At 48.3% G+C, this 11,649-nt stretch overlaps 5 protein-coding genes across 5 annotated transcripts; 2 read left to right on the top strand and 3 right to left on the bottom strand.

The window, feature by feature from the left end:
* Positions 1-426: 426 nt before the first annotated feature.
* Positions 427-2,477, top strand: HOO65_060388 (ATP-dependent Clp protease ATP-binding subunit ClpX; the record flags this gene model as incomplete). The annotated part of the gene is made up of 2 exons (XM_071003764.1): positions 427-1,286; positions 1,355-2,477. 2 exons carry the CDS (start codon positions 427-429, stop codon positions 2,475-2,477), a joined length of 1,983 nt encoding a protein of 660 aa, XP_070857738.1.
* Positions 2,478-3,452: 975 nt separating this feature from the next.
* On the bottom strand, positions 3,453-4,513 carry HOO65_060387 (Cytochrome c oxidase polypeptide 5 mitochondrial; the record flags this gene model as incomplete). Its single annotated transcript, XM_071003977.1, has 3 exons — positions 3,453-3,536; positions 3,661-3,854; positions 4,285-4,513. The coding sequence occupies 3 exons, from the start codon at positions 4,511-4,513 to the stop codon at positions 3,453-3,455; spliced, it is 507 nt and encodes a 168-aa protein (XP_070857737.1).
* A 782-nt stretch (positions 4,514-5,295) lies between these two features.
* HOO65_060386 (RNA polymerase II-associated protein 1 -like protein) lies at positions 5,296-6,780 on the top strand (the record flags this gene model as incomplete). Its single annotated transcript, XM_071003874.1, has 2 exons — positions 5,296-5,575; positions 5,648-6,780. 2 exons carry the CDS (start codon positions 5,296-5,298, stop codon positions 6,778-6,780), a joined length of 1,413 nt encoding a protein of 470 aa, XP_070857736.1.
* Positions 6,781-7,227: 447 nt separating this feature from the next.
* HOO65_060385 (Beta-1,2-xylosyltransferase 1) lies at positions 7,228-9,153 on the bottom strand (the record flags this gene model as incomplete). Its single annotated transcript, XM_071001124.1, has 1 exon — positions 7,228-9,153. The coding sequence occupies one exon, from the start codon at positions 9,151-9,153 to the stop codon at positions 7,228-7,230; it is 1,926 nt and encodes a 641-aa protein (XP_070857735.1).
* A 1,050-nt stretch (positions 9,154-10,203) lies between these two features.
* HOO65_060384 (40S ribosomal protein uS8) lies at positions 10,204-10,854 on the bottom strand (the record flags this gene model as incomplete). Its single annotated transcript, XM_071004069.1, has 2 exons — positions 10,204-10,463; positions 10,722-10,854. 2 exons carry the CDS (start codon positions 10,852-10,854, stop codon positions 10,204-10,206), a joined length of 393 nt encoding a protein of 130 aa, XP_070857734.1.
* Between the last annotated feature and the right edge of the window lie 795 nt (positions 10,855-11,649).

The raw sequence follows: 11,649 nt of genomic DNA, 5'->3' as shown, positions 1-11,649 counted from the left end.
ACGATTTCTTCTTCTTACAATATCTTCCATCATTACTACTTTTATGCAGCCGAAATCGTTCTATTCGTCCCATATTAATATCATACCGGCCTCTTTCCCCTCGTCTTTATATTCGCATCCAGCCCGTCATTACAACTTAGTCTATCACTTATTCAACTGTCCCGCCTTGACCCTACTCTGTTAGCCCTCTTTGTCTCTGTTTATTCTCTCCCTTTGAAGTCTCTCCTTGCCCTCTGGCTTTGCGCTTATTATAGCCAAGATCGGCTTGCGCTATATCAGTACAATTCTCTTAGAGTCCTTTTCTTTTACATCGTATGCCCCTTATCACCATAAAATACACATAAGTCTCTGTATCTCGCCCTGTCCGTCCACTGACTTGCCATTTTTGTGTTAATCATTTTCTACTTTTTATTTCCTCGGCCTATAATGACGTGTCTTCGTGCTTCTACCTCCGCCAAGTCCCATCTTGGGCCAATGACGTCGTTGGCGTTCAAGCCGACATCGCCTGTTGGTTTGGCCTTACCCCCCGTTGTAACAGTCGCCTTCAATAGCCATAGTACAAACATCACACAATCTCGACTTAGGAACAAAGGCCTTACGATATCGCGGCTTGCATACACACACAACTATGGCCCACGACTCTTCTCGTCATCCGCTATACGTCCGAGTGCCGCTCGGTGCACTCGCGACTTTGGCTCCGGATTCAGCAATAGCTACGATCCAACTGTTGAAAGCCGTCGTGGACCCATCTTTAAGAACAAAGCCACCGGCGTTCCTCCGTTCTATCCTCGCGACCTCAAGGCAAAGGTTGACGACTACGTGGTAGGCCAGGACCGCGCTAAGAAGACCATTTGCTCAACCATCTTTAACCACTACCAAGCTGTTCGCCGCCGGAATGAGTTTGAGATCGAAGAGCGAAGTGCTCGCGAGAAAATGCAAAGACAGCAGCTTGCTCGCGACCGCGAGCTACGAGACTTGAGAAACGCAGATGCACTGTCTGGCGCCAGTGGGCCAGACCAGAATGGAAGAGCTAATGACCCTGTTTACTCTCAATACGATCCTGAAGACTCGACACCGAATGAATACACCATGAATGCATCACAAAAACCTGCAGCAACACTTCCAGGGGCTTATCCACGGAATCATATCCAGACTACTCTCGACACTGCCCTATCGTCTCCTCTCCAGCAAACGGAAACCCCAAATATGCCAGACCACATCAATATTGACAAGAGCAACCTGTTACTCATTGGTCCCACCGGTGTTGGTAAAACATATATTTTAGAGTATGTTGGTCTGTGCTAAGAAAGACATGTGCCTATTGTCGAGCTAACTCCTTCAACCCCCGACTCAGAACACTAAGCAAAAAGCTGAAGGTGCCGTTTTCTATATCCGACTGCAACTCATTTACGCAAGCTGGGTATATTGGGCAGGACGTCGAGACGTGCATTGAGCGCCTTTTGATTGAAGCAAATTACGACGTCAAAGCTGCTGAAAATGGCATTGTAGTTTTAGATGAGTTTGACAAGATTTCCCGCCGTGAGTCTAACAACGGTCGAGACGTCGGCGGCGAAGGTGTTCAGCAAGCTCTCCTAAAGCTTGTTGAAGGCTCCAAGGTGACACTTAATATTAAAGACACTCGGTCATCACGCACTGCTACACCTATCCCTAGCACCTATGGGTCAGTCCCGCCGCCTCCATCTCTACCGCCCCAGGGAGGCCAGTCCGGAAAGACGGAACAGTACATAGTAGACACGAGAAACATATTGTTTGTCTTTTGTGGTGCCTTTGTTGGCCTCGACAAACTGATATTGCGGCGAGTCTCTCGGCCTGTTCTGGGCTTTGGTGCTGATGTTAAGTCCGGCTCTAAATCTAGGGGCGCTGGCCCCGATGTACTCCCCCTTGAGATGTACAGCCACCTGCCTCACCAGCCTATACAGCACCCTGGGTCTGCTGATCCCAGCTCCAAGTTTTCACCATTGGACCTTACAACACCCGTCGATTTGCAAGCCTTTGGATTCATTCCTGAGCTGATTGGACGTGTACACAACATTTGCGCTCTGAGCAACCTCTCAGTTGATGATCTATATCGCGTTCTCACTGAACCACGTAACTGCTTGGTATCGCAGTATACCGCTCTCTTTGAAACCTACCCGTCACGGCTGTTTTTTACTCGCAAGGCTCTCCGCGCCATTGCCGAACGGGCAGCTAAGTCTGGCACTGGCGCCCGCGGCCTAAAAATGGAGATGGAGCGCGTCCTCTCAGAGCCGATTTTTGATGCGCCAATGCCCTATGTGCTGATCACTGAAGCTTGCGTCAACGGCACTGAAAAGGCCGGGTACTGGGGCAAGGATGGCCGCTTTGAGGTCGAGCGCCAAATGGCAGATGAAGACAAACCGGAAGGCGATGCGACGGGCCTTGAAGACATGGTGATTGATGACCAGCAGAGCAAGATAGCTGGGCTGGGCAGCGCATGAAGTGCTTATAAGGTATTGCGACCTATTAATCTACCTTGTAAGTCATCTTGAGTCGGTAGAGATACGACTAGCCAGCATAGTCGGCTGACTTTTTCTCAGTGTTGTTTTGGTTGTTTTTGCCTGTCTGTTATTTATTGTTTCCTTGGCAGCACACCCATAGCCTTTGATTGCGTTTTGTTTGTTTTCCTGCTTGTTACTTGCCTTTCTCCCCAAAGCCTTGATGTCATGATCTTGGTTGATTGATCCCACAGCGTCATTGATGGTATCGTATCCGACAGTTGACTATGATCCGTTCTGCTTTTTGCTTCTTGTCTGGCTACTAGCTTAACTCGACATGGTGCTTTTGTCCATCCATAATGAATTATAAAAAGACTGTGGATACAGTGTCATTAGCTACCTTGGCGGCGTTGTATTGGGACCATTGCCGTATTGATGTAATATTGGTGCTACGATGACGTCCACATGCAGATAAAAAGAACATGGCTAGTTGTACAGAAACAGGCATTGATGTATAGTATTTTCCTTCGTTTTTCTCTTTGGGGTTCGGGGTTTTTGGTGATACAGGCAAAGGATAGAAGAGAAGCATAGAAAAACAGATAACAGTCTTTTGAGTACTTCTAGTTTTCCGTACAAGAGCGTAGGGGTAGATGATTTTTTACACAGATGAACAGAGCCATCACAAGTAGAGGCCGACTCATTTATAGTGGAAGGGAGAAATGGGTAGAGAAATAGATAGAAGGCGGGAATGGGGGAAGGGAAGGTAGACAAGAGGAAGAAAGCCAGATGGTAAAATAGAAGAATACAAAAGAGAGAGTTCGGTGTCATTGGCAGGGCTCTGCATCTGTATCACGCGGAAGAAAGGAAGGCTTCGGTCTATCGAGAATGGGAACGAACAGACGAAGCCAACAGATGCAAAGGAGAGGAGAAAAAAGGCCGTTCGAATGAATAGTGACTGATATCTAGAAAGTAGCTTAATTAATAGCGGGGAGGCGACTGGACCTGGCCCTTGCCGGTGTAGCCGGGAGACGAGATACCGGTGATAGGGTCGGCGTTCTGGCTCTGCATGGGGAGTAATTGCGTTAGTGGATGTTGCCAAGGAATGAAGAATAATTAGTCGAGGTAAAGCTTGTTGTTTTGTAGTGTCGACTAGAGTATTAGCATTGGTAATACTGTGAGAACGCACCTTGAGCTTCTCGTTGGCAGCCTCCTGCCACTGCTGGCTCATGGACTCAGGGCCAGGCTTGGCGAAAGAGCGGATGGCTAGGAAAATGACGAGGCTGATACCAATACCAATGAAGGTGCCAGTGAGAACGCGGGCCTTTTCGCCAGCAGGGGCTTCAGCCCGAGGGCCATGGGGACCGAATGCAATCCAGTAGGCTAGAGAGACAAGACAAGCAGTTAGTTTTCCGGAATATTCCTTTCGCACGGAACCGAAGTAGAAAAAAGAGGCTGCTTGCGGCGCAATATAGGTCACAGCGGCTGGTGCATTTAGTGTTGTTCTGATGAGCGAGATGAGTGTATCGAGTGACGGGGTTACATGGGAACTTATCCCGGCCGAAAAAAAATACACACGATGCCCAAAGTCCGCTCGACCGCGTTGGCTCTAATGGCTCGGGTAGAGTAGACCAATTGGGGCTCATTGGTGTCCATTGATTCTAGGATGGACATCTCCGAGTAAGGTGTATCGGCCGGGAGCCAGCCGGATAGTGGGTTTATTTATCGTTGTTTCGGAGGCAGTTCGGCATGTATCGTCCGTCTCTCGAGGGGAGTAAGCGATTCGTTATAACGTGAAAAGGACAATACCCACCAGCCTTCTTCTCCTGTAGAGTCAGGTCTTTCCAGTTCTCCTTCATGCGGTCGCGCAGAGACATCCATAGCTCGGCCTGCTCCTGCATGGGCATGCTCTCCCAGCGCTTCTCAATGTTGGCTAGAGTAGGCTTGGACAGGGCGGTTGAGGCAGCACGGGTGCTAGTGGTAGGCATGCCAGCACGAGCAATGGTGCGGCGAAGGAGAGTCGAGGTCGAAGTGCGGATCATTTTGAATGTGTATGGGTTTTAGGGCGTGTTTGGTTGATTCGAGAGGAGGGGATTTAAGAGAGGATAAAGGAAAAAGAAGGAAGAAAAAAAAAGGTCCGGAAGAGTGGAGAGGCGGCCGAAAGGCAAGGCTTGCGTTAGAAAGAAGATTGGATAGAACTATAGTCAATATCGGGGACTAGCAGTATCAAGCGATTGATGTTCGTCGTCACAAGATAACGTTCAATAGACTTTTTATTTTTAATCACTGAGAAGGTTTTCTCTATGCAAACTGAAGTGAGAATAACGGCTTAACAATCGTATGATGAAAATCTCGTGGATCCTGATTGGGTGGCACGGTGCTGAGTCAGCAGGAAGCGTCTTGACTTCACGTGACCCGTGGCCTAACGTTGTCTTGAGAAGAGATCCGCCCTATATGTTGAAATTGAGATCAATTGGCATAGAAATTGGCCTCCTCGATCTGATATTGTCTCCTGGGTGTTTCTCTACTCATAAACTCTAACCTCCAAGTCCCATTGGACTTCAAGAAGTGTCCTGCACATCTAGCACATCAAATCCCAAGTACATAGACTAGGCCCCACCTTAAATCTAAATTCAGTAGCCTTGCAGTTCAGCCTTGCGCAACTTCTCGCCAATACCAGTGGCCCTTGTCTGCGTCGTAGTCGAACACTTCCAGCGGCCTTACTGTCTCTTTTCTCCTTGATGCCTATAATCTTCTTTTCTCATGCCTTGAGTTAGAATTTATCTGCGCACCTTACCTCAACAACACCCGACATATACACAATATGTCAAACTCTAAGCCATCTTCGTCCAGTAATGGTTCGCGTGTTGTCCATCAGGACTACATCGCGCGTGTGCGCTACTCTAATACGCTGCCGCCACCTTCGCTCCCTCCAAAGCTGTTAGAAATCCCTAACACTGGGCTTTCGAGCGGCCACTACACCGGCCCAGGATTTACATCTCGGATGGTACGCGAGCAGCAACCCAACATTGAGGCTGATGCTGAATTGGGGATGCCGCTAGACCTCGTTGGCATGCCTGGCGTGTTTGATGGTGACGAAAGCTGTAGGTGCACTACTAGGCTATTGAAATGCAAAAATCTTGAAATCGCCAACTTGCTAACCCCATCCTATATAGCTATACAAGCTCCTGCTACTACACCTGCTATTCATCCCCGCGACCGCCCTCTATTACGCCCCATTAACAGCTTAGGCGCCCCTAAGCCTGCTGATGTGGCCGTGTCCTTCCTGCGTCGTACCGAGTATATTTCTGGCACAACTTCCAAGCGCACCTTTATAGACAATAAGGCAGGCCCTAAGCGTATTGAGAAGCGTCGCGCACCCGTCGAGGATGATGACTCTCCTGCCGGCATACGCCGCAAGATCGACAAGAGTTTCGAGTTCGCCGAGGCGTATCGCAAGAACCCCAGCTCCGTTAAACATCCTGAGAATCGCAATCTCAAATTGGTTGACGCTTTTCCGATCCTCCCTGATCTCGATGCCTTTCCCGATTCTGGAGCCTACGTCACAATCAAGTTTCTCACGAACCCTGTACCACCTAGCACACACTACGATGACCGTCTTATCAACGGTCTTTTGAAGCCTGTGGAAACGACACCATCCGAAGAAGCAGCCTACCACCAAGCCCTAGAGTTGCATGAACGAGACCCTCTAAACTACAGCAAGCCGCCTCCCATGATGAATTACGACTTCTTCCTCACGCACTCAGCCACTGACACGAAGCGCTTCCGTGCCAAGTTCGACGTAAACAACCCAGAAAACGACGACGATGCGCTCTACTCGCACAAATCTGACAACGGACCCTGCTTTCGCTTCGAACGTGTGCGTGGCTACGAGACCGCCAAAGAGATCGAGCTCAACCACACTACGAAATACAGTGAGGAGCTTCTTGTCGCTTTTACCGATGGAAAGGACTCTGAGAGTCAAAAGGCCATGTGGTATTATCCTGTCATGCAACGCTCATCTATCCGTCCGCAGCGCCAGCGCCGTCTTGATATCCGCCGTGGTTTTACCCAAGATGACGACCGGCAGGATCTTGACGCGCTAGATGTGCGCATTGAAGAGCCGCCGGAGGACATGCGCGAAGCCATGCTCGCATTCAAGGAGAATCCCTGTGGTGAAGAGGTTGGTGATGGAGATGGTGATGCGGAGGCCGATGCGGAGGCTGAGGCTGAATACCAAGATAAGAGTATGGCTGACGAGCAGAGAGGTACACGGGAGGAGCATAATGACGAGGTGGACGATGAGTAATAGAGCCATAGTAAGGTTCTAATGCAGGTTGTCAACGTGATGTTTCTATAGACATGTACCAGGAGACATGGGAGTGAAAGTGCAGATACGAAATGACTGTTTATATTCGGAGTTTGGAACTGGGCGTCTTTGTTTCTTTTTTATGGTCAAGGCTGCCATTCGTTCGTTGTTTGAGCTTTATATCTCTTCGGCTTAGTTTTACTATCTTTCTTTGTGACATAGAAATGAATAAAAAGGGATTGATGTTGTAGTTCACATGCAATGCCTACATAAAATCGCCAAATCAGATAACAAGTGCTGTGGTATTTACATGATGTATGCGATTAAAATATACCTACCTTTTCTTGCTTGCGTCTATAAATGTATAAAATCATTTGCCAAATCTTCGGTGTATGTGCATGTACTGTGGCTCATAAAAGTACTTTCATCCCCTCCCTTCTTCCCACTCTATGCCATTTCAAAGCCGATCTTCTCCCGATCGTCGTCAATCACACGGCCGTACTCTAACAACAGCCTGAAGAACCAAACTTCCATATCCACCTGGCGAAGTGCCTTATTCGCCCAATCCTGACCAGCCACCGCCGCCTTCTTGGCCCATTCACGGCCATCCTTCTCTTTTCGAAGCCAGCGCAGCAATTCCCACCATTCTTTGCCTTGTAGACTTAATGGCACGTAATGCAGCCACGCCATGATTCTCTCAGAGTGCCACTCATGGGCAATAGCGTACTTAAGGGGCAGGCTGTTGCTTTGTAGAAACGCATAAAAGCGGCCTGAAAAAGCATTGCCGTCCATGTCAAGTAAGAACTTGTGAGCCCAACCATCCTCTCGCGATGCGTACTCCTCGATCTTAAAGAAGTCCTTTTGCGCCGTGCAATCACCAGTATCGCATTGGCCAATATGACTGAATGACACGTTGGTGGCATCGACAAGCATTGATGGGACAACGGGCATTTCAACCCACGCAGGCTTGTCAGCTGTGCCGTTGTTGGTGAGAACCTTCGCATCAACAGGTGCAACTGCGAGACCCTCAACCAGCTTCTGGCGATGCTGGTGACGCCAACCTCCCAGGCGAGAGAAACCGCCAGTTGTCGATCCACGCCAGTACAAGTCATCTGCTTTGTTCTCCCAGCTTTGATCCTCAGTTTCGTTATACTTGACCTTGCCTACCCAATACCAGGGAGACGGATACAAAATATCAGCTGTTGTGGAGTATTTAGACTGCGAAAATATGGGAATTAAATCATTTGAGAATGCGAAGGCGTTAGGACACACGAAGAAGCCATAGGATGTGGCTAGTGATGGCGATCTGCAGACGTCAGAAAAAGCCGTCATGTTGGCGACGAAGCACATATCGGTGTAACAGGCCTCGTTGAGATCATCCTGGGCATCTTCCTCTAGGCTACGAGCAGGACTATTCGGGCTACAGCTCATTCGTGCTATAGACCAGCTGCGTTGACGGGGCATCTCATTGAAGCGTGTAGTCTTGTGAGCAAGAAATCCTCGACCCGCGCCCATGTCTTCTGGTCTTTGGCTGAAAGTTCGTCCAAGGTCTATTGCTTGGCTAGCCTTTGCTATTCGTACATCGGCGGCTTCAAGAAGACGGGTCATGTCATCATGTTGTACATGTATTTTTGGCTCATCGTTGATGTTAAAGGCCAGGTCCATATCAGGCAAATATTTGACAAACTTCGATATCATCTTGACGGTAGCGTTAGTCTGCCACTCACGGCTCCCAGTGGCATATGTCACTTCGCCGTTGCGGATCGACACCGCAAGAAGGTCGTTACTGTAGCCAAGTGCTTCTACCGTTCTCTTGCGAATCGTTGCGGGTTTCAGTCCCCAGAATGGTCGTAAATTATGGTGGATAGTGTCAAACTCGTCAATAAGCTGAAAGCCCGATTCACTAGCAAAATTAAACCAAGTGTCGAAGTGTGGAGGTGGAGGGATGCCATAACGGCGGCGATAAGTGGCTACGGCCTCTTCAAGAGTTTGCGACTGGCGAGCAGTCGTCTGCTGGAATGAAGACTCGGCCTGATTAACAAGATGCATGGCGGGGTGCATTTTCGGGTCTGGAGGATGAAACAGACTTTGCAGAGCTTCATCCTCATCGGCTTCCACAGAAGAGAGTGTGCCATCGGGGTTATATGAGGGTGCTGTTTGTGATACAGGGTAGTCCAGACTATACAGGCAAAGAACAGCTAGTAGCAGCGAAACCACCACCAATTTCCGTCTTTGGCTCCAGACGCCCCTGAAAAGAGATAGCCGCGTAGGTGCATAGAGCCCACCAGTAATTACGGCTTTTGTCGACTCATGGCTAGAGAGTAAGCCGTCGATGGGCTTATCAGAGTCCTGCATACGACTGTCGATCGTCATGATGTGAGAAAAAAAAAAGGGTGCTATGTATGTAGAGTAGTTGTTTTGTTTTCTTTTTTCTTTTTTGGGGACTGGTGTAAGTCTACAAAAGAAAACAAAGCAATGGCAACGGGTGGCGAATTCCAGCTAATTGCTGCGCATGCAAGAGAAAAATAAGAGAAAAAGAAAAAGAAACGAGGCATTCATTCATGAACGAAGATGTTCAAGCCTCATGAATTTGTACACCTTGTAAGTTTTTTGTCGCTGACATCGAGACGAAAAGAGAAAGAGTAAAGAAATGAGATGAGATGAATGTTGAAGTTCAAATAGAAATTCATGTGGAAGTGTTTTGGGCAACGCCAGTAATTGCTCCAGCAACAGGAAACGTCCTTTCCTTCATATTTTTGGTCTCGTTTGGCAAGGGCTGTGCTGTGCTACTTTGCTACTTACTTGCTGGTTTCTTCTAGAGGGCTGGCTCCCTGCTAGCTGCTAGAACATGAACCAGCTACGTCTACATTACGTGGTTCCTTCCCAATAGATCCCAATTAAATTTAGACTTACGTATGTACATACGACTTCCTCGAGTTCAAGTTCTACTAGTTTCCCAGCATTTCAGCCAATGTCCCTTCACAAGACAAACATATGTATGTATGTCCAGGTCTGCAACTGATCTTTGCTAATCACTTATGCGTGGATCCTTCCGTGCAGAGATCCCACTGAGCCTCAACCGGCTCCTCCGTTTCTTTGAATTACAACCATTCATCACAATATACCAGCCAGGGCTCCAATCCTTCGGGAGACAGACAAATAACTCAATTTTGCCATCGTGGAATCACGAGTGTTGATAGTTAGATGGTGATGAGCAGGTTCTTATCCTAGAGCTTCATCCAAGCATTGATTAAGATGCATACAAGTTCCCGAAAACGCCATGCCGCTGGACCCGTCCGTAGATTATGGGTCCCCTTTTTAGTACACATGTCCCATAAACGAAGAAAAAATAAGACGTTGCTTTTTTGCTTCATGAATAAAAGTTCCTTTTTATTTTTTTGTTCCCGAACCCCAAGGCACTTCTTAGTAGAAGAAGCCAATGACCTTGCCAGAGACGTGCTTGCGACGAGCCTCCTCGTGGTCCATGATACCGGCAGAGGTGGTCAGGATGACATAGCCGAACTGACGAGCAGGCAGCAGCTTGACAACCCACTTCTCAAGATCGGCCAGACGGACGTTGTAGCGGGGAGAGATGACACCGGTCTTGTTCAGGCGACCGTTCAGCTGAACGATGATCTTGCCGGAGCGGTGGTCATCAACCTCCTCGAACTCGCCAATGTAACCTAGTGAAAGTTAGAAGAATGTCGTGGCGATTTAAACGAAAAGTTGCACAGAAGAATAAACGTCAACAGCCCGTGTAAGATCTCCACAGTTGATATATCGGCAATTTATAGGGGCTGTGTCGTGGGAATTAAGACGTTCGCCCTAGTTATCATGCCGAATGTGAGAGGATACCTGTATTGATCCAACGAGGCCGTTGACGTTTATTCCGTTGTGCACATTACATCTGTCAAAAAAAAATCATGAATGTTCTTGCTTACCGTGCTTCTGCATGACCTGCAGGAACTTGATAATGACCTTGGATGAGGGGCGGATCATGACCTGGCGTTTGCCGGCCTTCTCGGCGTTGTTGATGCTCTTAAGAGCATCGTGGAGAACGGAAGTGCGGACCATTTTGGCAGTTGTGGGGAGATTCTCAAATCGGAAGATGTGATGGGGAAGTGAGGTATCTGCCAACGCAAAAAAAAAAAAAGAGTTTGGTTAGCCTTTCGTCGAGGCTCAAAAGCGAGGAGAGTGCCCTCAATCAATGATTGAATGATGACGAGGAGGGTTCTGCCGCTCAGTGCTCAAGAGGAGAAGCGTATCAGGTTTCCGGCTGATTGCCCATTGAGAGCACGACATGGCTCGGCTCATCTAGATTTGTCGTCGAATGTCTTTCGCGATTGATGTTGATGAGACGATTGGTAGTGCCTAATGCAGCTCAGACTGGTTGTTCATCCGGCCTGATTGCTCTCCTCTGCCTTCGCGAAATGGCCGACCATATTCCTGTCGGACAATTCAATCGTCTCTAATTGAAGTTTTATCTCAATGGTGTTGTCTTCACATACCTCTGGTGGACGCTGAAGTCGTTAGTGTAATCAAGGGAAAATCAAGATAGCCAGAGAAGCAAGAGCAGCTAAAAACAGAGGAGCCAGTACTAGGCTAGCAAATTTTGTCTACCCACAAAAACACCTCAGCTCAGTTCTGACCCACATTAGTTTGCCCTCTTGTCTACACCCCAACCCATGTCTTGCTGCACCATAATTTTTGCTTGCCCTAAAGCCACACTTCAAGCCAAAATGAGTGGCAGCATGTGGAGTGGCGCTCAACACTCGGGCCAATGATTACATTTGTGGGGCTTCTAACCCCACAAATTCACACACAGCACCTTATAGGCTAGGGTTTTCAGCAGCCTGTTTAATGTGGGCA

Source organism: Ceratocystis lukuohia, assembly GCF_044167205.1.
Source record: "Ceratocystis lukuohia strain C4212 chromosome Unknown Supercontig6_pilon, whole genome shotgun sequence".
In the NCBI taxonomy this organism is placed as follows: domain Eukaryota; kingdom Fungi; phylum Ascomycota; class Sordariomycetes; order Microascales; family Ceratocystidaceae; genus Ceratocystis; species Ceratocystis lukuohia.
The sequence above is the reverse complement of the archived record's forward strand: the minus strand, read 5'-3'. Positions and strand labels throughout refer to the sequence as shown.